The sequence below is a fragment of the Penicillium longicatenatum genome (genome assembly GCF_028827895.1).
Source record: "Penicillium longicatenatum strain IBT 33135 chromosome Unknown contig_2_segment0_segment0, whole genome shotgun sequence".
Lineage (NCBI taxonomy): Eukaryota > Fungi > Ascomycota > Eurotiomycetes > Eurotiales > Aspergillaceae > Penicillium > Penicillium longicatenatum.
The window spans coordinates 5451117-5477670 of NW_026643120.1; the positions used below are offsets into that span (position 1 = coordinate 5451117).

At 50.0% G+C, this 26554-nt stretch overlaps 10 protein-coding genes across 10 annotated transcripts; 6 read left to right on the plus strand and 4 right to left on the minus strand.

Moving 5' to 3' along the window:
• Nucleotides 1-159: 159 nt before the first annotated feature.
• On the plus strand, nucleotides 160-1804 carry N7484_004541 (putative GPI anchored cell wall protein; the record flags this gene model as incomplete). The annotated part of the gene is made up of 3 exons (XM_057114961.1): nucleotides 160-391; nucleotides 442-1720; nucleotides 1777-1804. 3 exons carry the CDS (start codon nucleotides 160-162, stop codon nucleotides 1802-1804), a joined length of 1539 nt encoding a protein of 512 aa, XP_056975101.1.
• A 705-nt stretch (nucleotides 1805-2509) lies between these two features.
• Nucleotides 2510-3761, minus strand: N7484_004542 (uncharacterized protein; the record flags this gene model as incomplete). The annotated part of the gene is made up of 3 exons (XM_057114962.1): nucleotides 2510-2921; nucleotides 3051-3535; nucleotides 3600-3761. 3 exons carry the CDS (start codon nucleotides 3759-3761, stop codon nucleotides 2510-2512), a joined length of 1059 nt encoding a protein of 352 aa, XP_056975102.1.
• Nucleotides 3762-4395: 634 nt separating this feature from the next.
• N7484_004543 (cytochrome P450) lies at nucleotides 4396-6188 on the plus strand (the record flags this gene model as incomplete). The annotated part of the gene is made up of 6 exons (XM_057114963.1): nucleotides 4396-4624; nucleotides 4683-4768; nucleotides 4827-5588; nucleotides 5644-5745; nucleotides 5800-5928; nucleotides 5997-6188. The coding sequence occupies 6 exons, from the start codon at nucleotides 4396-4398 to the stop codon at nucleotides 6186-6188; spliced, it is 1500 nt and encodes a 499-aa protein (XP_056975103.1).
• Nucleotides 6189-7280: 1092 nt separating this feature from the next.
• N7484_004544 (phosphatase PAP2 family protein) lies at nucleotides 7281-8846 on the plus strand (the record flags this gene model as incomplete). The annotated part of the gene is made up of 5 exons (XM_057114964.1): nucleotides 7281-7342; nucleotides 7392-7418; nucleotides 7464-7957; nucleotides 8020-8031; nucleotides 8101-8846. 5 exons carry the CDS (start codon nucleotides 7281-7283, stop codon nucleotides 8844-8846), a joined length of 1341 nt encoding a protein of 446 aa, XP_056975104.1.
• A 769-nt stretch (nucleotides 8847-9615) lies between these two features.
• On the plus strand, nucleotides 9616-10378 carry N7484_004545 (uncharacterized protein; the record flags this gene model as incomplete). The annotated part of the gene is made up of 3 exons (XM_057114965.1): nucleotides 9616-9690; nucleotides 9817-10231; nucleotides 10284-10378. 3 exons carry the CDS (start codon nucleotides 9616-9618, stop codon nucleotides 10376-10378), a joined length of 585 nt encoding a protein of 194 aa, XP_056975105.1.
• An 863-nt stretch (nucleotides 10379-11241) lies between these two features.
• N7484_004546 (uncharacterized protein) lies at nucleotides 11242-13685 on the minus strand (the record flags this gene model as incomplete). The annotated part of the gene is made up of 4 exons (XM_057114966.1): nucleotides 11242-13236; nucleotides 13301-13411; nucleotides 13487-13503; nucleotides 13571-13685. The coding sequence occupies 4 exons, from the start codon at nucleotides 13683-13685 to the stop codon at nucleotides 11242-11244; spliced, it is 2238 nt and encodes a 745-aa protein (XP_056975106.1).
• Nucleotides 13686-14991: 1306 nt separating this feature from the next.
• N7484_004547 (uncharacterized protein) lies at nucleotides 14992-15543 on the plus strand (the record flags this gene model as incomplete). Its single annotated transcript, XM_057114967.1, has 1 exon — nucleotides 14992-15543. One exon carries the CDS (start codon nucleotides 14992-14994, stop codon nucleotides 15541-15543), a length of 552 nt encoding a protein of 183 aa, XP_056975107.1.
• Nucleotides 15544-16194: 651 nt separating this feature from the next.
• N7484_004548 (sugar O-acetyltransferase) lies at nucleotides 16195-16996 on the minus strand (the record flags this gene model as incomplete). Its single annotated transcript, XM_057114968.1, has 3 exons — nucleotides 16195-16281; nucleotides 16331-16730; nucleotides 16836-16996. The coding sequence occupies 3 exons, from the start codon at nucleotides 16994-16996 to the stop codon at nucleotides 16195-16197; spliced, it is 648 nt and encodes a 215-aa protein (XP_056975108.1).
• Nucleotides 16997-17783: 787 nt separating this feature from the next.
• N7484_004549 (thioredoxin-like protein 1) lies at nucleotides 17784-18964 on the plus strand (the record flags this gene model as incomplete). The annotated part of the gene is made up of 3 exons (XM_057114969.1): nucleotides 17784-17859; nucleotides 17963-18110; nucleotides 18202-18964. The coding sequence occupies 3 exons, from the start codon at nucleotides 17784-17786 to the stop codon at nucleotides 18962-18964; spliced, it is 987 nt and encodes a 328-aa protein (XP_056975109.1).
• Nucleotides 18965-22609: 3645 nt separating this feature from the next.
• N7484_004550 (uncharacterized protein) lies at nucleotides 22610-22920 on the minus strand (the record flags this gene model as incomplete). Its single annotated transcript, XM_057114970.1, is given in 2 exon segments — nucleotides 22610-22877; nucleotides 22895-22920. The coding sequence occupies 2 exon segments, from the start codon at nucleotides 22918-22920 to the stop codon at nucleotides 22610-22612; spliced, it is 294 nt and encodes a 97-aa protein (XP_056975110.1).
• Between the last annotated feature and the right edge of the window lie 3634 nt (nucleotides 22921-26554).

The following is a 26554-nucleotide window of genomic DNA, read 5'->3' on the forward strand; positions in this document are numbered from 1 at the left end:
CATCCAGATCCCCCGGACAAAGACCCTCGGCTTTGTTACTTCACTACGATACAAGCGACACGTACTTAAACTAAGTACAACGTCTCACGGTCTTTTCCACCAAAGAGTGCTGCGTTCATTCGTTCAATAAGCCTCTCCGCCTTGCATTTTATTTGCATCATGAAGACCGTTTTCGCCATCGCTGCCTTCGCGGCCGGCACCAATGCCCTCGTTGGCCGCAGCGATAGCTGTTGCTTCCACCTGACTGCCTCCGGCAGTCTGTCCGGATCCCTTGGCCAGCTCAGTGATGGTCAGGTTCGTCTCGGTGACGACAGCCTGTCTGCTGCGGACTTCTGCATCAACTCGAGCGGTGCTATCACTGATAGCGAAGGCCGTGGCTGCATCGTTACTAGTGAGTACCTATAAAAGATGAATCAACTACGGTAATCTAACGTATACCAGGCGAGACTACACAGTTCCAGTGTGACACTGGTGCCAATGCCACCACTGGTTTCTCTATCAACTCGAACGGTGGCCTTGAGTACCACAACAGCCCTCGTTTCATTGCCTGTGAGACTGGACAGAACAATGGCCGTAACATCTACACTACCAACAGCACTTCCGTGACCATGTGCAAGAACATCGAGCTTACTGCCGATTCTTGCTCTGGCTCCGGTGCCGGTGCTTCGTCGTCGCCCAAGCCCTCTGCTTCTGCTTCTGCTTCCAGCATCCCGGTGGCCCCTAGCAGCTCTGCTGCTACCCCGGCTCCCAGCTCCCCTGCTCCAGTCTACACCTCTCCTGCTGCCTCGGCTCCTAGTGCCCCGGCCCCGGTCAACAGCTCCCCCACTGCTGGCTCTGCGCCTGCCCCGTCTGCTGCTACTCTCTCGGGCTCGCCTATCTATGTGACCAGCACTGTTACGGTTACTGACTGCAGCTGCGCCAATACCACTCCCGGTCTTCCTGTTCCCAGTGGAGGTGCAGGCTCCGCTCCCAGCGGTTCTCCTGCCCCCTCTTACTCTCAGGCACCGGCTCCTAGCGGCTCTTCTCCTTCTGAGAGCGCTCAGCCTTCTGGACCTATTGGTGGCTCCACCCCCAGCGCCTCTGCTGCCCCCTCTCCCTCCCAGAGCGTTCAGCCCTCCGCACCTGCCGGTGGTTTCTCTACCTCCGCTTCCCCCGTTGAGTCCGTGGCACCCACCACTAGCTCCATGGTCGCTCCCGCTCCCAGCACCACCGCAGTCCAGTCTTCGGCCTCCTCTACCGCGACCCAGTCGTCTGCTAGCAGCTGTGCCACCACCCTCACCTCCGGCGAGTACCAGTACCCCCACCTGATCATCCCCATCAACTCCTCTACCCCCGATACCGCCTACGGCACCCAGTACTTCGGCACTGTTCGCGACACCGTCTCGACCATCTTCAACTTCGACATCCCGTCCTCGTACGAGGGTTCGACCTGTAACCTGGTCTTCATGTTCCCCCAGAAGGCCGATCTCGAGACCTCCGACTACACCTTCAGCGGTGATGGCAAGATTGACTTCTCCAAGCTGTCTGAGGTTGCTAGCAGCTCCACCACCTACAACAACGCTCCCTCCGTCTCCGAGGACCTTGGTGACATCACTATCTCTGCTGGTAACAGCTACGTTGTTTCCTCCTTCTCTTGCCCCGCTGGCGAGACCGTCGCCTATGAGATGTCCGAGGCCGGTACCACTGACCTCTACTGGTTCAACGACTGGAACCCCTCTCCGTGAGTGCTCCTCTCCCTTCAACATGGCAGTGAACTATTACTAATATTACTTCTAGTCTGGGTCTCTTCATTACCAAGTGCTAAATGGACAGCGCTCCTTTTCGATAGTCCATCTCTGGTAAAATAATGGGCGGTTTCATTGTCTTGTATAGGTTATTAATGCCTCATGCTTAAACGTCTTGATGTCTTTTATGGCTTTTAACTCGGGTGTCTGTGCTACTGGGTATTTAAATTACTCGGCGGACATGTCTGTCTATACTGGTATGGGATTTCACCTTGTCCAGTGCATAGTTGACATCCTTTCTCCATTGTTGTATTAGTATATTTTCAACCCAATACATTCCTTTCAAGTTCATTTTTCCTCCCACATCTGATTAGTCGGAATGAAAGAACTTGCGCATATAGATTGACTTGGCGTAAATACGGCTGTACCTTGGCAAAAAAAAGTTCTACGTATCACTGGAAAAAATCCGTTTAACAATCTCCCGCTGTTGCTTGTATGAAGCTATGGCACAGTTGTGGGTTCGACTGACGCAACCTCGATGAGAGTAACACGAATATCAGGGTTTACCGTGTTAATAAGATCAGAGTTCGAGGAAATTTACTGGGAACTTTTGGAAAATGCGTTTGGACGTTGTTTGCGTCGCACAATCGAGTTGTCAACGACGGATATCCAGTGATGTCTTTTTGCGTTTAGAATGACGGAATATATGTGCAAAGTGGTATGGAATTAGTAATTGTCCCAACCTAATATTAAATGATATCTTCGTTTCTATATAATCATTAATATCAATTTTGTGTATGGCGGTCCGAGTTGTTGTCAATATCCACATGAACTGTATCCATGACTCGGATATTATTGGCGTCTTTCATATCCCAACAAAGGGCCTCTTGACTTGAACCTCTTTGCGTATCGATATCAACGGTGTTGTGATGGATCGAGCCATCGAAGACTCGCTTTTGGGGTTGTGGGACGGGTGCAAGGCCAATCGAGCCCGTGCCGTTTGATTTGCTCTGGTCGGTAGGGCGGGTTTTCATTCGCAGGACGCCAAACAAGCCCCTTAATGCCGGCAATGAGAGTGCGACGATCATCGCTGAAGTTTCAGAGGTACTCCAGGCCATGACTACGGAGAAGTACCAGGTAACGTCGGTTGGGTGGTCCAGGGCGACGATCATCGAAACCATGCGGAGGACGGAGGTACTATTCAGATTAGTAAACTATTGGTTCAGGGATTATCCATTCGAACTTCCGGTACTGTACTCACACGATCGCACTAGAAGCCAAGACGTTAGTGGAGAAGATCAATCGGGGAGTATAGGGTTCACTCACAAGACACCAAAGCAGAAAACAAAGAGCAGAGTTGCTTTTCTAGCAAAATTGACTTGCAACTTCAGCACAATGTTCACCGGTAATACTAAGATGAGCGAATCACAGATAATGGTCATGATCGAGGTCGAGAGGAAGACTTGTGTCGAGGTCAGACATTTCCCAGAGATGCTCGAATCCCACAATGCCTGGAGTGGAATGCATTGCAGCGCAATAATGAGCGTCTGCGCTACCCATACAGCAGTCACAAAGGCAAATGCCAGTCGCATGTACACTTTGAACTGAGGCATGGGGTTCAGACGTGCATAGAACGCCAAACCAGAGACTCGACAGATCCAGAGGGCGCAAAAGTATACCATCTGGGCAGCGACGAGCCACTTGTACATTTTGACCATCTTCGCTGGATCAGTGATTAGGTCCGCCAGATGCTCGCCAGCCCCGTAATGAACAACCATGATGGATAGTGCCATGTCAATCCAGGCGAGTAGCTACATTGCATAACAGGAATGAGCTTTGTGCGAGATGAAAATTTCCAGGGGGAGAAGCTTGTACCTGTCCGATCACAATAAGATAGTCATCCCAGCCCAGTTCCCGGATTAGAATCCCACGGGCGTATAGACGAACCAGGACGACTATGGTGGATATTATTGTCACAATGATCATGCCTATGGTCGCAGATCGCCCGCGATCCTTGTCCATATCCTCTGAAGCCATCTTTGCACTGAGATAACCACCTCAATGGATGAGAGGGTCAAAGGCGCATTGGTGGAGAAATTCCAGGGGAGAATCATGAAATCGATTCGAAAGAAACTTGTCATCGAGACAGACAATGCTTGTCTTCTTTTTCCCACGGGAACGTCTGCGGGCCGCGTAAAGTGGATCTCATTGCCACGATGGCCCCAATATTCGAATTAGATTGCCCGTTTAGTTCTAGTGTTCGGTTCCATTCATCCTGCACGCCACACTAAGAATGACACTAATGCTGCTAACATTATGTTTGGCTCTTGTTGAAGCAGCGCCTCCACAAACGCCCACATTTTTGCGATCTAGTTGCTTCCCCAACCTGGTTATAGCATAGAGCGCCGCAAGGGCGGGATAGTGCGCACAAATGCACTGGAATTGGTTCTTTCCGACGAGGCTCTGGATTCTTCCGAGTCTCCGTGCAATTTATGCACGGAACTGATTCGCCCTCCACAGACTTATCAGAGGCCGGGAAATTGCAATCACTCCTCTCCCCATGTGGGGTTCGGCTATAACTACGAACCCCCTGTGAAAAGCGTCGGGTTTCCTTTTGTTCTGTTTTTCTTCAACTTGAGTCGAAGGAATTCAGAATTCATTCCTGGGCAATATGGCCCCACTCGTGATTCCTGATGTAATAGCCTCGCTGAACACCCGCCTCACATGGGGTGTGGTGCTTGTCGGGGCGCTCATTGTTCGGATGGTGTTTAGACGGTGCTGCACGTCGATTAGGGATATCCCCGGTCCGTTCTGGGGCTCCTTTTCCAGTCTTTGGGTGGTCGCTCAGCTATACAAAGGCCACCTGGAAGATGCGACACTCAAATTACATGAGAAGCATGGTATATCACCCCTCGGGTTGGACCGTGTGAGGGAATAGAAGTGCTCATCATACGATAGGACACTTTGTGCGGATCCGAGAAAATGAAGTTAGCGTGTCCCACCCGGATGCAGTGAGACAGCTCCTGCATGCAAACATTGCAAAGGTACTATGCCAGTCCCAAGTTGCCCAGGCGTCACCAATGGAACCTAATGTCCGTACAGGGCCCATGGTATGCCATCTTTAGTCTTCCAGACTATCACTATGTCAACCAGATGTCTGAGCTGGACCACCAGCGACACATCGAGAAAAATCGCAACATTGCCTCGGGATATGCTCTTTCCAACATCATCAAGTCCGAACCATATGTCGATGCCGTCCTGGAGCTGTTCACCAATGCCATGGCGGAACACGCTCAAGCCGGCAAGCCCTTCAAATTCGAAACGTGGTTCACTTTCTATGCATTTGATGTTCTCGGCGAGGTCACGTTCTCCAAATCCTTTGGCTTTGTCGGGACTGGTACAGATATCGGAAATGCCATCTCCAACACCAGAGCCCTCGCTCTCTATGTCGCCGTGATGGGCCACTACGTCTGGCTCCACAATCTCACCTTGGGCAACCCGCTCCTAAGCCGTCTAGGCATTCAGCCTTCCTCGCACATTTTCGATACCTGTCTTGCGGCTATCAAGGCGCGCAAGGAGAACCCTAAAATGCGCAAGGATATGATGCAGCAATGGCTCGACACCCGTGCTAAATACCCGGATCGCATGGCGGAGAGTGAGATCTTCGGCGCTGCCGTGGCTAATGTCGGTGCTGGGGCAGACACCGTCAGCTCGACTATGCAGGCTCTGACCTACTGTCTCATTCGCAGCCCCGAGCATCTGCAGCGCCTCCGCGAGGAGATCGATGCTGCTCAGGCTCAAGGAGAACTTTCCCCCATCGTTCAGTACAACGAAGCACAAAAATTGCGCTTCCTTCAAGCTTGCGTATGCTCCCAACTCCTCATATTCCCATGAATCTCCATGCTAATAGCCTGGATAGATCAAAGAAATATACCGACTCCACAGCGCGGTTCCTAGTCCGCTCCCACGCGTTGTGCCAAAGAGTGGAATGACCATTGGAGACAGATACTTCGAAGAAGGCGTATGTTGATGCCTTTCTGCTGGTTCTCGAATATCCACTGACGAATACTTTTAGGTCATTCTGAGCGTTAATCCCTGGGTCTACCACCGGAACCCAGCGCTGTTTGGTGAAGACTGCAACACCTTCAACCCTAACCGCTGGCTTACGGGTGAGACGACAAATATGGATTCCTTCCTCATTCACGTAAGTAGTCATTTCGAGTGCGTTCTCGGTTGATCAGTCAGTCGTGCTAATGGACTTTTTCTCCATAGTGGGGAGCGGGATACAACCAATGCCCCGGCCGCAACCTTGCTCACTTTGAGATCACCAAGCTTATCACCACTATGGTTCGGGACTTTGAATTCGAGCTGACGGATCCCAAGAAAGAGTGGGAATGGACGAACCACTTCACCGTTATGCAGTGGGGGTGGCCTTGCAATGTTCGCCGGCGTACTAATGCATGAGATGAGCTGGTGTCAAATTATTGGAGGTGTTCGAGTATACTGATGAGATGAACGAGTCGATGATCTCAGCCATGTTAATTCCGCTCAGTTTGTATATAAGCGAGTTTTCTGTTGTAAGAAATTTGCTGACATTCCTTGTCGTGTAGATTCGCGGTGAAAGTTTATTGGACGATCCTTTGAATGCGACTGAATATTGAATTTGGTTTGGTCCAATGCATCTCGGAGGTTGTTCCGTTGAGATATGAAGCTTGGCAGTCAAGCCAGAGACTGGGTGGCGTAGGCCTTAACTAAGCCACATGTCCAGCATGACCCCCAGAGCCATCACACCATGCTTCTCTGCGTTCGTGAGTCCAGCTATGACCTTGGAATGCCTGATGGCACTGCTGTTAGCCTTTTCATGAGATCCCATATTTTTCAAATGATCCTCAAGTTACAGAATTCATACAGAATTAACAAAAATGACTGACCAAGTACCATCTCTATCATTGGCATGGAATCCAGACATAGCATCGACTATACCATCTGCAATGACCAAAGCGACTTTGTTCTGGGAAAAGCGGCATTTAACATTTCGATAGCCTCGAAGTTAAGCATGTTTCGCGAGGCGCTGCAGCAATTTCCAGCTTGGACCCTTTAATAACCATGTTGCCTAGTTGTGGATCGGGCTCCAATGGGCGGCGTTGAACGAATGGAATTAGGCACGCACGGTTGCAGGGCACACGTCTTGTGGATTCTATGGGGGTGGATCGGATGAGTTGAAGATCTACAAAAAGTTCGGCTTTTGATGAGGAAGTCTAAAGTCGGGACCGGGCCAAAGGGTTGAATGCGCAGTCAAGAGACCCACTGTGAACCAGGAACCAGGAATCAGGTACAGTAACAGGAACCCGAGCCATAAATAGGATAGATCTCGCCAGTTGAAACAGGTGCCTGGAATACGCAGAAAATAGTATAAGTCGCCAAGATGCGCCTCTTACTTTTACGGTACATTTCGATCGTCGTGTTATTAAAGCGGACCTCGCACACGCGATCAACCTCAACTTCAATTTTCTCTTTGCCGGAGGATTGAGTTGATTTCGCTCCTCTACCCTGAAAATGGAGATTCCGGCCAAATTGCCGTTCTCCAAGCGACCGCTCCGACCTCGCGTAGTCATCTCGTAAGTTCGTGTTTCCCCGCGAAGTCCGCTTTCACTAACTTTCTTCCAGCTACATTTTCGACTACGTGATCTTAATGTAGGCCTCCCCCTCCTGGAAGCCTTTCCTCTAACCGTTGAACAGTGCCTGTGTCATCGGCTTCTGGATCCTCGACTCCCTTGAACCATATCACCAGCACTTCTCCCTCCGCAATTACTCCCTCCAATACCCGTACGCCGTCCACGAGCGCATTCCCATCCAATATGCCCTCTGCATCTCCGGCCTCTTCCCTCTCGTCTTGATCATTATCTATACCCTCTTCATCGATGGCCTGTTTTCGCACCACAAGCCTCTGGACCCGGCGTCCGGAAAGCGCAAGCTGCGCGGTCCATGGCGCTGGAAGGATCGCTTGTGGGAGATGAACTGTGGGATCTTAGGTCTCTTGCTATCACAGGCACTGGCTTTCCTCATCACACAAGTGCTCAAGAATGCATGTGGGAAACCGCGTCCGGACTTGATCGACCGGTGCCAGCCGCGCGACGGAAGCCTGGACATGCTGCCGTATGGTCTGTCCAACTCCACGATCTGCACGGGAGAGGCAAAGTTGATCAAGGATGGATTTCGGTCATGGCCATCAGGTACGTTCGCATGGACCATTGGGGTATCTGGGCAACAATGTACTAATTCGGGTTGCGTACAGGTCATAGCAGCTGTGAGTCGCAATCGCTGACACTTACCATGTAGACTTACTTGGGAGAACCATTACTAACGGTCCTTATAGCCTCCTTCGCGGGCTTGTTCTACACATCTCTATGGCTAGGCGGCAAGTTCCATATTATGGACAACCGGGGTGAAACCTGGAAGACCCTACTGGTCACCATCCCGATCCTTGCCGCAACCCTTGTTGCCGTGTCTCGCATCATGGACGCCCGCCACCATCCATTCGATGTGATCACCGGCTCGCTTCTCGGCGTCATCTGTGCTATAGTCTCCTACCGTCAATACTTCCCTCCTATCACCGAGGCCTGGCGGAAGGGCCGGGCCTACCCGATCCGCACCTGGGGCACCGAGCCAGCTGCCCCAATCGAAGCGAAGTTCAGCGCACTAAGTGACAGTACGACTGCTTTGCGCAATCCTGAGGCAGAACGCTTGAATGGGCCCAGTATGCGTGGGCGATCTACATCCCCAGGCCAGCTTGATCCTGGCACATCGGGGTACAACCCTGGCAACCCGTATACCTCACAAGTGTATCCTCGTCGCGCGCATGACCATGATCCGGATGGGAACTGGTCTTCGAGCGAAGATGACGTCGGCAATGGGTATGAGATGCAAACAGGGTACGCGGCGACGCAGAATCCGGTTGTCAGTCGCAATTCGTTTGATGCCAATACCGCATACCATCCCAACGCGTATCAGTCGCAGGTGCATACTGCGCCGGTTGGTGTTATCAGTCCACCGCCGGGCGTGATTGTCAGCCATGATCACCTAGATCGATCATTGACCGATGCGCCCAGTCGGGAGGTGTAAGGAAATTTAAAGAGCTTATAGACTCCCTCCGTTTCATGACTCGGCGCAAAGGTCTGTTTTCTTTTTGAGACATTGACTCGGGATACAATGAGATTGATGTATGAATATGTTAGACGGCGTTTCATAAGCATTAGAATATGCATTTGATTTGGGATTGAATATTCTCATCTCTATTTTCCCTGACTTCAACCTTAATGGCCAATTGGGTTTTGGTGATCCATTGGTTCCACTTGGCGGGATCTTTGGTTGCCGCTCCAACCCACCGCATGTAAAGTATGTGATCAACAGTCAATCAGATGCAGGTCATAAATTAAAGGAATACGATCGGGTACACTAACCAGCTCAGTGCAGGGCAAACTGTCAAAATTAGTCCGTTGAACCAATAAACTCATAACAAAACTTGGCACTTTGACGCTGGCCGTCCCAGCCACCCATAACATGCACGGTTACTCGCCCAGCCTCTTCCCCGCTGTCAGCGCAAGATGACGGCACACTTTTTTCTTTTGCGCTTCCAACCCCTCTCCCTTTTTCTTTTCTTTACATATTCTCTCTCTCGTGCTCTGCAGATTGTGATCTCAATCCACTCGCGCTTCGAAGCTGCATGTGAGGTGCCCGAGAGTGAGATCCACCCTATACAAAGTACAACATCAATTTCTCGGTCTCGACATACTTGAGTGACGCGACAGCGGCCCGTTTCGCAATCTCTATTTTGTCGCATTCCTGAGATCCAAACTCAATCTTACCCCTTGTCCACGAGGCACTCGGCAGGATGATTGGCAGTATATTCTTCATTTTTAACCGGCTGGTGGAGATCACCTTCTTGATCCCCATCATCGGCATCATGGTACGTGAATACAAATTCTTCTCGTTCGAGATGAGACCAAGTCGCGCGCTGGCTAGCGATCACACCCGTGGTCTCTCATCAGCCAACCAAAATGTATCCAAAGACTAACACCGCAATGATCATCAGTCCTACTTCGTCCATGGCTACCTCAAAGCCAACATGCTCACACCCCCCTACATCCTCGTCATCTTCATCGTCAGCGTCATTGCCGTCTTCTGGGCCATCGATACCCTAATCCGCTTCTCAGCAACCAAGCGCTCGGCCCTCTTCGTGTCATTCGTGGACCTCCTTTTCATGGGCGCACTCATCGCCGGTGTCTACGAGCTCCGCTTCATCGCAAACCAGAGCTGCTCACACTGGGACGGCGGCTCGGTCTGGGTATCTCTCGGTCCATTCGGCGAGTATGGACAAAGTGTCCATAACGATTACCACTTGCACATTGACAAGACGTGCGCTATGCTCAAGACTTCATTTGCGATGGGTATTATGGAGGTCGTCTTCTTTGCTTGGACGGCTTTCCTGGCTCTTTTCTTGCATTCGCGTGAGCGTGAGGTTGTGGTTAAGGAGACTACTGTTCGGAGACGGAGTCACAGTTCGCGACGTGGTCACTCTAGTGGAGGGCATCATCGTCATCGGAGCTCAAGTCGGAGTCGGCGGCCTGCGTATGTCGTTTAAGGACCCTGTATAGCCTTGAACCTTGGGTTTAGCGGTGGTCTTTGTTTTGGGATTTTTGTTCTATTTATGGTTTTGATTTTTGTTAGTTTTTATGATTGTATGATGATGCGATGGAATAATGAGGATGAGGATATGGGATGATCACGAATGGGGAGAAAACGTTTGATTATCAAACATCAAAATTACCAACTATGATTCGGGGGGTAGATACGTTTTGACACTGAGAGATCTCATTTGGTCATATTTTGATAGTCTAGGAAGTAAAACGCATCAATTTCATCTTTACCCAATTGACAAACACATGGCTCGCAGTAGCCTTCTAGATTATGCCCATCATATTAGCCCTAGCTTAGTGAAAATTCTCGTTACAATAATCACTGATCGAACTTCAAAATCAATTCATAACATACATCTATTTCAGCCACATAGGTTCTTTCTTTTACTCCAGAGTCTTCAGTTGGTCCAAGGTTCAAATGCTCTTAAGATTCTTTGAACAGCCTAGATCAGTGGAAATATAATGAATAAAATGATATACAGCCCTGAAAGATGCACCCAAAAATAAGAAAAGAAACTATAAAAGAGTGAAATAGAATAGACCAGACAAATCTCAAGATGCACGCAAAACCATGTACTTGTACATTAACCACGTCTCGTCGATCCATCTATATCCATATCATTAGTTGAGTATTTGCAAGCATTCCATATCGGCTTGACTTTTGACAAATGAACCAAAGGAACCCAATCTATTTTTGCAAAGAAACCAAAAGAGGAAATGGTACATGGCCACGTCTCGTCTCATTGAAAAGAACCCCCCAAGGCATATAGCATCGCATCCCCGTCGACTAAGTCCGACTATTGATCATTTTGGTATCCAAATCAACCATAGCGCGCGCTCAGGCTGGCAAAAGCATCTGGGCTGTGTCGGCCATTCTGCAGTCCGTTGATATCGACGCTTGGCTGGCTCATATGCGTTCTAGGCATGTTCGGGTTTACCGAAGTAAAGGGACTAGGGTTAGAGGCATAGGGATTTGAAGTGCCAAAGCCCATTCCCATTGCCGAAGCAGGAGCGGGAGCGGGAGCAGAGGCTGCGGTGCCGTTGGCACCCATTCCGATGCCCAATCCGGAAGATTGGTAATTCACGCCTGCTTGGGCGGCTAGACCCGAACCAGCGCCGGAGCCGGGAGTAGGCCCATATGGGTTTCGGGTTGCAGTGTTCTGCTGTGGGGTTTGGATGTTGGATCCGGGCTGGGTCTGCGGAGTGGAGCTGAGAGAGTGCGTAAGTGGCGGAAGAGGGCTCATTCCTGCGTTGGGCTGGAATTGAGACTGGGGCTGTTGCGGAAGTGGGGGAACTCCGTTGCTGGGCGAGGGAGCGAGGTTATAGAGAGAAAGAATGCTGTTTTTATCCATGTGGCCAGTGGCTTGGGGTGCCAATTGCTGTGGTTGCTGCTGGTGGTATTGGTTCGGGAGGCCATTCGGATAACCACCTGCACTCTGTGGGGTTGGCGGTCCCATGGACTGCTGGAAAGGATTAAAAGAACCCTGGCCAGCATTTTGAACTTGCTGGGGCTGCTGCTGCTGCTGGAAATGAGGCGTTGATCCAAAAGGAGATGTGCCGAATGGCGAATTGGATGAAATCGCTGGCATAGTATTTGCATGTTGAGGCGGATGAGGCACCGTAATTGTCGGCACCGGCGGTGCTAGCTGTTGCTGTTGTGGTTGGGTTTGCGCAGTTGTGTTAAAGAATGGATTGTTCTGCGCGGCACTCGGGTTGGGATAAGTTTGACTGGCCATGCCGCCCTGCGGCTGAGGCGCTGTTTGAAAGAATGGATTATAGTTGTTGTCCACAGGCTGGGGTGAGGAAACATAAGCACCCTGAGAGAACGTTGCTGTCACCGGCGGGGTATACGGTTGCTGGTATGCAGGCTGCTGCATGGAGCTAGCTTGGCTTGGATATCCACCAGTGGAGTGCGGGAACAAGGGCTGGGATACCTGGAGATTCTGGAAAGAGTTCTCCAAAGGCTGAGCCGACTGGGGCGTATGCATAGGTTGCGGTGGCTGAGTGAACTGGTCGAATGGGTTGTACGAACTCGGCTGTGTGGGCTGCGCAGGCTGCGATTGTTGAGGAACAGGGTTCGAGACAGCCCTATCGAAAGGGTTGTTTGCCGTTTCTGGCCTAGAAACGGCGACAGCAGGCACTGTGGCGGATACTGCTCTTGTTTGAGCTGTCTTCTTCGCAGCCCAGGCCCGGATCAAGTCGGGGTTTCCTTCGCCTAGTCTCGACAGTGTCTCAACACACCGATCCAAATCTTCGTTGAGACCCTTGAGGACCATCTCGTTGCGTCGGTCGTTGGTGAAACCCAACTCCTGCAGCGCTGCCATCTTCGCTTCCAACGAGGCAGTCGTCACATCAGCAACCGGTGCTCCCATCCCAGTGATCTTATTTGAGGGTGGCGGAGACCAGGGCCGCTGGTCATTGGCCGGCGACCCCCTCTTGGTTCCAAATCGACGAAGGTTCGAGGTCGAGGAGGATGACCGAAGTCCAAACCCAAAAAACTTGCCTGACTTCGGCGGGAGTGGAGGGGGCGAACCCTCGGGGGATCTGTCCGGTGATGCAGCCCGTCTCGATTCATCGCGTCGGTATTCATCACGGCTGTATTCATCGCGTCTCGATTCGTGTCGCTTGGTATAACTAGAGTCTTCCCGGCTAGGAGGCTTGGGCTTGCCATCCTCCAACGACCGGTACTGGTATTTCTGTCGTATGAACCGTTCCATGCATGAGTCGGCCTCGTCAATGTCGGTCGGAACTGGCGGCTTTATATTCTTGGGGTTGTAGATCTTGTTCATAAGAAGGTTGCCATGGGATTTCATGTTCTGGCCAGGAAGTGGTGGCGTCAGTTTCTGGGACTTCGATCCTAGAGTTTATAGGTTCACTCACATCAACCTGTTCCGCAGACCAAGTATCCATCGACAAAGACTTGACCTTGGAGATGTGTGTGCCCAACTTGCGGTGGATTGCGGCGCACCGCATGCACAGGAAGAGACCCATCTATACAAAAGACGAAGATCAGACAACCATTTCTAGGGGAAGGAGTGAATTTCGGAGATCAATGGAATAACGTACGTTCCAGCTCGCCCATCCTATATGATTGAACAATCTAGTCAGCCCAAAGTCTTCTATGAGGCTTTTCGCGGGGAAGAGACGAACCTGGGGTCAGGGCATCACAATCGGCACACCGGTCATTGCCAGGGACGGTCCGGATCAACTCGGCCAGGGCCTTCTCATTGCGCTGCTGCTGGCGCTTACTGATGCCATTCGGCATGATGAAGGAAAGGAGTGGACAGCGTACACACAGTACGTGAAGGATGATGAATAGGGGAAAGAGGAAAAAGTCTCAAGGCGGAGAACGGGAGTACCGAATCATCTGCGAGGGGCATTGCAACCCCGGACATTCTGTCCCAAATACTTTCCAAGCTTAACTACGCGCGGCCGGTTCAGGGATGCGCTATTGATAGCTCCACTGGTCACCTCTCCAAGGACATTGCTTCTAGAACAGCTCTAGAAGAGAGATCCGAGAGTAAGACTCGGTATCGCGGGTACAAAGACCGGGATAGGGTTCTGGCTCAACCATGAATCCGTCTTTGAATCTTCCAAGTAAACAAGTATTGTCTGCTATATTAGAAACTCAATTTCCTACTGAGATCAATTTACGTCTACAAATTTGGGTCCAAAGATGGGAATGTCTGGACAGCAGGGGATACCATCGCCCACTGCAACTCAGCCAGCCGAAGCCAACCTGTGCCGTCGAGGAAATTTATGCTGCCCAGTTCATCTAGTACGCCAATATGACCTGCCATCCTATGATAAAAAGGAATTGGAGGTTGATTATGCGTTCGAAAAAGTGTAAAGAAGAAAAAGAAATCTATCGATAGTGAAATTTTCCTTCTAAAATAGGAGGGTCACACGTGATGTGTCACGTGCCCTATGGCGCGCTCTGCTATTTCTTCGATTTTCGTTTTCTCTTTCTCTTCCTTCAACTTCACACTCTCAAGAGTGAACGAGCCCTTGAAAAAGTGCCTCGATCCTGTAATGTGAGGATCGTCACACTGTTTTCAGGGCTCTACTATATTCTATAGCAACACCACATAACCCGCGAGGTGCCATTTAATGGCATCGACGTTTCTTGGGTGATTTTTATCGTTCGTTCGTGGCAGATCAAAACCAAACAGCTTCTAGCAGGGCTGCGTCTACTCCACCCTGGTGCTCAGTCTTCTTTGAGCGGCAGGACTATTTTACGACGAACATCCTAGTATCAATACATATCTTGGACAATTTTCAATCTTCACTTTTCCAATTTTCGTATTTCTGTACTGCCTTCTCTGGGAATGAGCTCTATCCGAGGCTCTTCAACTAAATGTCAGCTTCTCTCTTGTGGCCTTGATCACATTTTATTTCCAAATCATGAACCACGAGCTGTCCTGCTGACTACAGCTGCCGCCGTTCAATTTTTTTCTTCGCCCGCCCTCCACCTTGAACCCCGCTTCACCAACGTTCGAAGACGCCCGTTCGAAGACGCCCGTTCGAAGACGCCCGTTCGAAGAGGCCCATCTGTAGGGCAACTGCCTATGATGACCGAGTCGTCGGTCGACTATTACCGGGTCCTTGAGCTCCCCTTCTCGAGCAACTCTACCACCCCCCTATCGAATCTGCAGATCAAACTCGCCTACCACAAAGCACTCCTTAAACACCACCCAGATAAAGCCGGCGCCGTCGCACAACACTCGAGCACCGCAAGTTCGGCCTCTGCAACCTCGAAATTTCCCTCGTCAAAGGGTGATCAGCGATCTTATACCATCGATGAGATTACATCGGCTTACAAAACACTCTCCGATCCGCAGTTGCGTGCAGAATACGATCGCTCGCTTCGGCTAAACCGCTCAAAGTTTGCGGAGGACAGCACCGAAGTGTTCCATACGGGTCTGGAGACGGTGGATCTAGATGACATGGATTATGACGAGGAGGACGGCTCCTGGTATCGTGGCTGCCGATGTGGGGATGAGAGAGGATTCTCGGTGACAGAGGCGCATCTGGAGTCAAGTATGGATCATGGAGAGGTCGTCATCGGATGCGTGGGGTGTAGTCTTTACATGAAAATCCTCTTTGCTGCCGAAGATGGCTGAAGGGCCAGGCTTCTAGATGTCTTATCTTGAAGCTCATTCAACACAAATTGCCGTTTCATCGGAGCCAGACGGACTCACTTTGAAACTGTCGAGGTGTTAAGTGGGTTGCCATGTGTCCGATATGGCCACCCCGAGGCTCTGCAATTCCGGTGTATCATGGGAACGCCATCGGAACCTCGCAGAGTTCGTCGCAAGCACCCGCATTCGACACCCAGTGACATAGACAAGACAGCATGACTTTCTTCTCTCGCCCGGATCCTGAGACTGTGTCTGGGTCATATGCCACTGGGTGTCTTGCTTGTCTCCACTTGTCCTATCTATAGCACGTGGGCATGTGAGCATATTATCTGTCAGTTTTTCGGCGATAGATGAGGCTATGATAGTCTGATGACATCGCTGCCCGTCTACCCTGTTCGAGATTTTGGGGCTTCGGTTTCCCTTACTTTCTGTCTCTATTTCTATCTGGCGGAATAGCTAACATGCGAATCCATGTCTAATGTTTCGGCTCGCCTCAAATGGGCCCGAAGCTCCCGGGTAATATTCGAACGTCAGATCGGATAGTATATATTGTGCCTTTTGAGGGAGCTATCGGTAACCAACGGCCTATCTATCCAGCCTTTGGTATATCTTCTTTATATCTCAATGCAATCTCTAGCACTGTTCGGGGTTCATCTTACTCTCGATCCGCCTAATGACTCGAGCCGGATTCCCAGCTGCAAAATGGAAAGGAGGAACATCCTAAACAATCAGTAATCCACACCAAAAGTAGTGCAAGGTACCAACTCACCCTTGTTACCACAGCTCCCGCCCCAATTGTACAACCCTTGCCAATTCTTACACCCGCAAGAACAATCACACTTCCCCCAATCCACACATCATCTTCGATGTGAATCTCCTTCCCGGCCTCGGGTCCCTTCATTCCCTGTCGAACGGCAGGATCAAGTGGATGAATAGCACCGTAAAGCGAAACATTCGGTCCGAAGAGAACCCGTTCACCGATTGTTATAAGACAAGTATCCAAGACTAGCAGGTTAAAATTGAGGAATGTGCCAGCTCCCACTTTGAAATTCAGACCATGGTCCACGGAGATGGGACCATCGACAACGGGATCTGTTTCATCGAAAAGTTCTTCGTCTTCTTTGGGGTCCGGATTTACTTGTGGGAGGGGACGAGTGTCTCCGATTATACTTGGTAAGAGTCAGCGCGATTCGGTCTATATTAATGTTGAATAGAAGCCCCGATTCGACATGGATATGAGACCGGGAGCTTCGTTGTCGCTGGTCAGATCTTACTTTCTCCATAGTTCAACCTTTCGTCGTCGAGAGACATTTCCTGCTGTATTGAACTCATCACATGCCTGCTTGCAGCGTGTTCTGTTGGCCTGGAGGTCTTCATCCCATGGCATGTACAGCTCACCGCGGAGCATTTTGGCCCATTCTTTGGAGCTAGTCATTGTGATTGTGTTAAAAATCGGATCGAACTCAAAGAATTGAAATTCACTGGGTTTGAGATGAGATGCGCACTCCGATCTTATACTTGAACGCCGGTCGAGCTGTGGCGTTGATGTGGATCCCATTGCGCTCTGATTTTCCTGATCGGGCAGGTCAGGCAGCAGGTGTCGGAAGTTGTTTTATGAAGTACATATTTTACTTTGGGCTACTGTTGGTCTTGAATCGAAGTTAGCTTCGATTGGATCTGGTATTGGCGTGTATCTCTGTGACTTGTTATACATGCATTCGTACTGTACTCCAGCCAGGGTTTAGGCCGGGCCTTAAGTGCTCGGGCTCGGGATTTCCTGTCTGTTTCCGATTTTTTTTGTTCTTGGTTCAATCCGGTCTTGACATATGGTGCAATATATCTCTCTATTGCGTCTAGTACTTATAAATGTTGCTATGGAAAATTTAAAAGGTTATTTGCTCCCGCCCTGAAGGTCCCGAGGTCGAGGGAGTGTCTATCCCATAACGACGGATATATATGTTTTGACGAGACCTGGACACCGAAGGTGATCACTGAGTCAGGAACCTTGAGAACCATTAAGATCAAACAACAAACTAATCCCAAAGCTTCGCCTCATATCAAGAATGTGAAAGAAACGAAGTGTGGTGCCTCAGGCGGATTGGAGGTGTTCATTAAGCTCTGTTGACCGGAAGATTGATGACATATTGAAGGATCCGGGCAAAACAACCTCGACCTCTTCCCCCACCACCTTCACACTCGAAGCCCCAACACACCCCTTCAAAATGTCGGTCATCAACATATCCTCAAACGAGCAATTTAACACCCTTCTTAACTCCTCCCGTGTTGTCGTCGCCGATTGTAAGTCTCAACACCGCCCCGCACGAGAATCCCTTCCTACCCCCACCAGCATCGAACAAACACCAACAAGATCCTTGACTGACTTTCATCCGTTCCCGGATAGTCTACGCCGACTGGTGCGGACCATGCAAAGCTATCGCTCCTGTTTACGACTCACTGGCTCGCCAGCTGTCTCGCCCGAATCAAATCACATTCACTAAGATCAACGGTGATCAGCAGAAGGACCTGGCGCAGGCGTATAGCGTGCGAGCGTACGTGAATTACCTTTCCTCAGTGACTTGAGCCTACGAGTGAAGGATCTACGAGCAAAATAATAACCTGTCACTAACTTCTACGATACAGATACCCCACCTTCATCGTCTTTGAGAACGGCCGCAAGACCCAGACCGTCGCCGGCGCAGACCCCCGTCGCCTAAACGAAGTCATTCAAAAACTCGCCACCGAAGCCACAAAGTCCGATGGTGCGACAGCTGGCGATGGTGAATCCAGCGGCGGCTGGTTCGGTGCCACCGTAGCCAAGGGCTACTCAGACGTGACCGACCAAGTCGACCCGAAGGGACTGGAGCTTCTGAACCGGGACAACGAGCGGGGTGAGGCACGCGTGCTGTTCGAAGGCACTAAGCCATCAGGCCTTGCGGGCAAGGGCAAGGGCAAGGCCGAAGGAAAGGCAGATTGGGTGGAGAGTGATACGGATGAGCAGCTTATGCTTTACATCCCGCTCCAGTCAACGCTGAAGGTGCACTCGTTGCACATTACCTCTTTCGCGGTCGCTGATGAGGATGACGACGAGGCACCTATGCGGCCGAAGACCATCAAGCTTTATGTCAACCGCTCGCATGTGCTTGGATTTGATGAGGCGGACGATATCCCGGCGGTGCAAACTGTGGAGATTAAGGAAGAGGACTGGGATGCGAAGACGGGAACTGCTCGGGTTGATTTGCGCTTTGTTAAGTTCCAGAACGTTACCTCGTTGGTTCTGTTCTTCGTGGATGGAGATGGAGATAGCGAAAAGTTGCGTGTTGACCGGGTCCGCATTATTGGCGATTCCGGTGAGAAGCGTTCAATGGGCAAGCTGGAGAAGATTGGCGATGAGCCTGGGGAGTAAAGAGTCAAATGACAATGCATGGTAGTTGGACTCAAAAGGATCAAAATTTCGAACTTCTTGATATTCTTGAGGAAAATGCAAAGGCTAGACTCGGTAATAGGAATTTAATAGCGACAAAGACAATGATAGCATGCGCTACAGAGCAATCTGGGCATCTTAGGGGATATATGCTTGTGAAAAATTTTTCGTCCATTGCTTTGACTAAAAATTACGTGCAATAATAGATATAGGGCTATGTAAATGGTATGTCCGATCCCAGACCCAAAAGGCCTTCAGAAGGTCAGCTTGTGAGAAATGAAGAGAGACCTGTAAAGTGGGAGAAGGGTGCAATTCCGTTCTTCTGTGGCGCAACTGACACCTGGTTACATCACTGAAAGGATGTCCAAGCAACACGGGTAATGTTAGTCGCGCCGCCGCACGAAGAAGGAAAGAGAAAGGAGGAAATGTCGCCGCCGAGAAAGAAAATTTATAGCAGAATTCCGGATTATCTGCTCTTCCGTAGCCCGCAGAATAACCGATAATCATTACATAATCAAGCAAGGACTGCAACTTTTTTTTTTCTGTTGTGTTTTTGCTTTCCTTTTTTCTTTCCATAAAAATTATTTGGCCTGTGATGAGGATAATGGAATCATATGATAGGAAGAGACTGACTCCTAATGGAGCTTGATCTTAACAGAACCATCCCTGAGGCCATGTTGATTTTTGTTAGCTGCTGGAATAATCAGAATATCAGAATTAGCTTTGGATTTTTCATCGTGCCGGTCGACCTGCAAACATAATCAACCAAAGGAAAAACCTTAGGGCTAGCTGGGGACCTGCGCCGCAACACCAGAAATTAAGCATAAAACACCTGCATGTGATGCTCAACCGCTTTCACCTCAAATTCCGCGCATAATCACTCGTACTCGTACGCTCTCCGCCAAGCCCTAGGCACCAGCTCGCAGGAAATGAGTTTCAGGCGAAGCGAAGCGACCTGGACCCATTCTTGAGGACCCTGGACGCAAAGCTATTCCACTATATGGAGCACAAGCTCCGCCGAACACTGGAAGCTGTATTTGAAATTTCGTCACGGTCTCTGGTACCCGTTCCCCGCGGAATACGGACAATGACGAAATCTTTCCGGTGAAAGGATACCGTCTCGACCAGATAGATGCATCGTAGGCAGCAGGTGACGACAGACCAGCCAAAAGTAGCGACAGGATCCATGGATCAAATGGATCCGAGATATCGATCGCGGGCCGACAAATCCACCTCGAACCCGGCCCGGCTTGGACAATTGGAAGAACGGATGCATACGGCTTCGGCGCTTCGGCATGTTCGGCGCTTCATAACGATACTGTATGAAGAATATGCATTCTGGAACTCGGCGGTAGTCCGCCGCGCTGGTCACCATAAACAGTAAGTGCAGCTCCGTAGGCAAGGCTGAAATTTCTCCAATTGCGCCGCGAATCCACTCTAGGTTCGACGGTGGTGTAACATCGTCAGCGGGGATGGGATGGAGACTAGGCTGGAGAATGGAGATGTGGTGTGGTGTGCCTTTTTGCAGTTATGGATCTATCATGCCACAAAGGTCTGTGATCCACGGATGAGAAAGCTGCTGAAACAAATAAACTGGCAGTAGTGCCTTTCTGCCAAGGTCTGTTGATGTCGGCGGTCCTATATTAGATACGGGGTACGATTTGTAGTGTATTACTCATTGAATGAATCATGTTAGACGATCCCGCATCCCGTGCTAGACCCAACGATTGGCTAATCGATTTGTGTCTCCGGTAAGCGATGTTGGTGGCTGTTTGAATGAGGATCTCTTGGCTGCTCTATCGTTTAATGGCGAGGGCAGACCCGCTTGTATCCGCCTCGACACGAGCGGAGGAATCCAACCAGTGTTCTTGTGGCCCCGGCACACGCTGCCTGGTGGTGTACCCACCACCCTGAGCACGTGTAGAAATGGCTATGTGTTCTTTGGAGGAGCGTGAGGGCGTTGAAGAAGGGTGGAGAGGCTTATAGTAGTGCAGTACGTATAGTAGCCACAGTTCACACTAAGCGTTAGTACAGCGTAGTCGACCTTCCAGAAGGGAAAAAGAAGGAAATTTTCTTCAGCGCTAGCTCGCCTCTTAATTAACCCCCTTCTAGCGTATCTAGTAAAAAGTGTAAATAAAGGCAGACGCTAATCATGCGCGAAGGTTTTCGGCTGCCAAGTTTCAGACCAGGACCTGAATTTTGGTTTCAGTTCTGGGCGGATGCAATCTAATCGCCACGCTGGATTGCGGGAGTGGATTCTCTTCAGTCTCTGCCATTGAAGGTGTGTCCAGTTGAAAAAAAAAAAATCCATCCCCCAACACCTATCTCTTATCATTACGTACACTCAAATACCCGCAGATTAATCGGAGGGTCGTCTGAGGCTTCCGGTAGATTCTGACTATGCATTTTGCAGGAGCCACTTCCTTGGTTGTGAGCCGCGTGGGAGCAAAACTATCCGATAAGAAATGGAGTCGGGTGGTCGATCTCGATCGCACAAGACCAAAAAACAGGAACGGGAATTTCTCCAGGTGGGCGCACCCTTCGGAGAATTGTTCAGCGCCATTTGTTTGGCACTGTGATTCGATGAAAAGCTAGGGCTGGTATCATGGAGTTTCCACTGCGGTCGGGAGATTCACAGAAATAAATGGGGACGGAGGTGATATTGATATCGAGTAATGATCTGCTCCGATTAGGTGGTGAAAGGGAAAGGGACCAGTGTCCGAAATCGGATGTGCTCCGGATATGCTATCGCCGACCCAAGGACTGCGCTGGAGACAAGACACACAAGGTACCTGCGCAATGACTTCAAAAGGACACCGAGTGGCCTGGGGCCCGATAGGGTTTCGGCTGGGAGGCGGGAATCTCGTCATTACACCGGGGACTTGCATGGTGTGGGCTCCAGTACTTGACCCAGGACCAGCTATCGTGTGCGTGGGTAAAAAGCGGACGGAGCACGATACGGATTTCCGTGGGTGGGGGCGAGTGAAAAGAGAAGTGTACCTGAGTCAAAAAAAAGTCAAACCCACGGAATCGGTTCCCAGGATAGCAGTGCACAGTTCGTGTGGTTCAGCGGGCTGGCCCCCAGGTACCACGTTTCGGGTTTATTGCACCTTTGAGATGCGGAGACTTACGCCGGCAGAGATAGCATACTGCAGGTTGCCCCATCGTGAGCGAATTTTGGGGACCAAGTACGCCACCTTGTTGGCTCGGAGCCTGCATGGGATCGGGAGCACTAATGCACAATTTCAGGTCCAGGAACGCTTAGGATCTCTTTTGCCACAAGCTGCTAAATCCCTTCTCCGTATTCTCCGTATTCTCCGCATTTTTGGGAACCTCATTAAGCTTGAGAACAATAATTGCGAACCGACTCTAGAAGCGCCGGAAAAGAGTTTCTGGTGTGTGATTTGCGGTCCACCGCGGATCTCATAACTGGAACCAGTGGGGAGAAGATAAGCCAACTATGTCCCTATGGAGTAATGAAGCTTTCCGCGCAAAAGCAAACAAATAACCAATTCCGACAAACTCTGTGTGCCTGAAGATTGCGGTTTTTTTTTTGCGGGGAGTCTCAAACTAGTTGGAATAGTGGGAAAATAACAAAGTCGAGAAACTTCGATTGGTCTAGCAGGATCAATGCCGAGGAACCAGCATTAGTGCAGCCCACCCATTTCCCCGTACGGAAGGGATGTTTGGTTGCGATAGACAGCAGATCTTACCGAAAGAATCCTTCCCATTGTCCACGTTCCTGGCCGCCACAATGGCACCAGGGAGGTCAAAGTGTAGGTTTTCCTCCGTCAATAATGCGGTATCCTCCTGGGGCACATATTGGCTCGACCACTTAGCAAGAAAAAAGTGCAAGTTACAAGCGCCATAGGATACCAGGGTGATCATAGCTCTTCTGTACCAAATGCACACCTAGGACTAAATGCCCGATTAGGCATGGTGTCGGGTGCAAGAGCCAGTCTCACCCAAGGTTCACCTCGAAGAAAGTTTGGGCGATCGACTGTGCTAATCTTCTCTGGAGTTGGAGTACAGACGATACCGAAGACTGGTTCGGTTTACATGTGCGGGTTATCTCAAGCTTTGTGTGGTTGGTTAGGGCTTCGGAACAGGCCGTCAATTAATTTGGCCCCCCCGGGATTCATGCGTACCTGGTGCGTATAACAGACCCAAATAATGGGAGTAGCAGACGAAATCCCCGATTGGGTAAAAGATACTGTGTCTCTTGGCCCCGGTGTACTCTGCGGTCCCATGGATCACTGTCCGTGAACTTGGTTTTAGCCGAGAAACTCGTGTCGTATCCCCGCATTTTATTTTGGGCCGGTGCAGATACAACTCTGTTCCATTTTAATTTGGTTTTGAACACATGCTCGGTGGTGAAACTGTCCCCGAGTTGCCACCGTTAGCCGAGTAGGGACGGCTGTTCCGGAGAGCGCCCTGAGCGCAAAGCCAAACCATTCGAAGGATTTGACTAGAGACCGTTGCAATAGATTGAGATCTAGCGCCCGAGGTAGTAGCCGGGGACGAACACCTTTCCATTCAAATTAATATCGAACGGTGGCGAGTCAAGACGTTTGGTGGAGGCTGGGCCATCCAATGCAAGACATGTCTGATGAGCGTTCACAGGTGACCAGCACCGTAAGCTGAGAGTTCTAAGAAAAAGAAAATCTCATTCTAAGTTCTCATGATTGTGGTGTAAGATGATGTATGTAGACTTTCTACTGACACATTTCCTAATCTGGTCAGACATGCATCGTGGTAGTTTCACTGCAAGTCTGGGCTCTGATCCCACCAAAAATATGCTATAATTCTTCTGGCTTAGTAGGATCTATGCTATAGAGGTACTTTTGTCATATCCATAGTCACAGGGCCTTCACACCGCTATAGAGTCCCCTGTGTAGACAATTAGAAATAACGCTATGGAGGGTCTCGAATTTTCGGGCGTGGGGCGGCCAGCCAAGACCCCGGCGTACGCTAGCGCCATTTGGGCCTGGAAAACGCGTGTACCGTCGAAGCCACTAGCAATGGGTTAACCTGGTGTTTCAGATTTCAAGCTTACCTGGGAGCGGGAAGGTCCGACCGAAATTACTCCTCCAGAAAAGAAAATCTTCCTAATACAGTGTAGTAGTATCGGTGGTATTCTACTCTCCACATTTTTATGGGATTCGAAGGAGTTCCGTTCCAGTTTTCTTGCGAATGAGAGGCTGCACATGGGTCCCAGGTGCCTGTTATTTGGAAGATCTGCAGACTGTCAAAAAAGCCAATGGGTCCGGCCATGCATACCATCTCCCAAGGTTTTCCCAAGAAAGTACGAAATACGGAGTGTTCCAAGTCGAGTCGGGAGAAGTTACTCTTTCTCGGTTAGCAGGAGTGACAAAGTTCAGTAAAGTCGAAGTTTAGAATCCATTCTCAACCTTAACTGTAAACGTGAAGAAGTTCGGCAAGTACAGTGCGTGCATGGTTGCGTTGGTAGCCGTTCTGTTTCAGGACCAACTTATGATAGGGATGCCTGCAGACGATCACGGACGATAGCATGACCCAGTTACTCAGCAGAACCTTGGAACCATGAGATATTGCATGATGATCTATAAAGTATGTACTGTATTCGGGACTCCATATACACTCCACCATGTTTTAAATGTTCGGATTTTCATGATGGCACCATCATAGCGTAGGCCCTGCAGCGAACTTCTAGCCGTTATTCATCAGATTGGTGCAAGGGTGTTGGTCGGATGGCCGGATGGTGTAGTCCGTATGAAAGAACCTGGCGGAGACCATACGTATAGCAATGCTATTCCTGTAGCCACTCAGAGATCCACATGGCTGTCTTTTTGTCTTTGTTTTCCGTAATGGCGATAATGCGGGTCTTTGATTCGAGCAAATGCGAATAAATCCATCGCTCTGAATAATTGGCGTCAATCATACGTTCGACCAGTCCAGACGACGAGTCCTACGAGTCGTGGTGGCGTTGCTTTGATGCGTAAGCTCAAAAGCTTTCAATGACGGGGATCATTTGAAACGCGATGTGCACTTCCGTTGGACCCTTGCGCCAACGCTGTCCGACACATCAACCCTCGAGGTCCGACCGATTCCCGTTATAACGGTTTTTGCCTAGACTCGACAGCTCAAATTATTTTTATGATGCCTCGAACAAATTTGCCTTCCAGTACTTTGTCCTCTCTACACACGTATGTATGCATCCTATTATCAATCTCTCCAGCGCTGTGTCTTTTGTCGGATACAAGCATAGGATGATCGCCAACGGTCTGTGGCATCACAAACCCCGAGAGCCCCAGCCTTTTTTCCCATGAGGTGTTTGATTGGTCGGGGGGCAAGAGGTCTCCAATTGTGATTACGAGAATCATTCCCAATGGATAGCTCCGGTTCATTTTCTTTCTTCCAATCGACACAGGCAGTTTGCTTCTTCGGCAATGGGAACTAACTGTAAAGGATCAATGGGAATGGGGATCTTCGGTCCAAGACTTCCACTATTGACAGACCGCTATCTGCGCCAAAAGCACTGAAGCATAGGAGCTCCAAGCTCACCCGTGTTATCCCCGAATGTCCACAAAGAAGCTCCATCTGCACGCATTTGAGTCGCTCGGCTGTTCTGGAGGACCTTCCGCGACACATTTCTTTGGGGCTAGGAGCCGCCCGTCCGTCGGCGCGTGTGCGCTATCTCCAGTTTTTCTTTTTCTGACTCCACCGGGCAAATCCAGACTGTCCGCACATTCGTTCCGGTATAGCCACATGCATGGCTCTTCCCGTTCCTGGCTCCAGTGTTGGGGTAGCTTATAGCTCTACTATGTAGTAGTGTACGTTAGTTGATTTTTGCCGTGTGATGAGGTCATTCCAAGCTTAATATTGGTACCGGTGAGTTTTGCCTTAAGTGGGTTTTATCTTTATCTGGATGCACGATATCGGTTCAATAGCGTTGGCGTAGTCGGGTTCTAAGGGTTAATATTTCCTTTCTTTTTTTTTTCTTTCTCTTTTTGCCTGGTATTGGCTGCCCCGTGGTCAAGAAGGAATTTACTGTCTGTGCGACAACGGTGGCGGCCAAGGCAACGGCGATAGCACCTGCAATAGTAGCAAAGCCAAAATTAACGAATTTTTGGGCGCATGAATCGATTCATCCATCACAGTCGTGAACTAAGTTAAATTATTGCTCATGTGGCGAATAAAAAATTATGATCACAACTTTAATTTTCTATGCATAGGTAGTGTGCCTTGTACAGGCAACACTGAGGGTTTGGTGATCGTAATGCGGGAATAGTCTTCCCCTCCGACGCAAGGCTGGTTCTCACTAGATCGCTAGCTCAGGATCATTGGATTTCTCGAAGAAGGATTGACAGCCTTCCATGCATGGCTCTACGTACAGTATTACCCTATCGCTTGGGGGAAAATGTATCCCCAGTCAATCCACGGGGCTCATGAATTGTGGACCTCCATCCAAGTGGAGTTGGAAGGCGATCAAGCCGAATGGAATTGGCTCAACTGTGTGTGGAAATCCATCTCCAATTTCCCACTTTCACGGCGTGACTTCCCACTTGGATAGATGATAAGCTGTGATTGGTA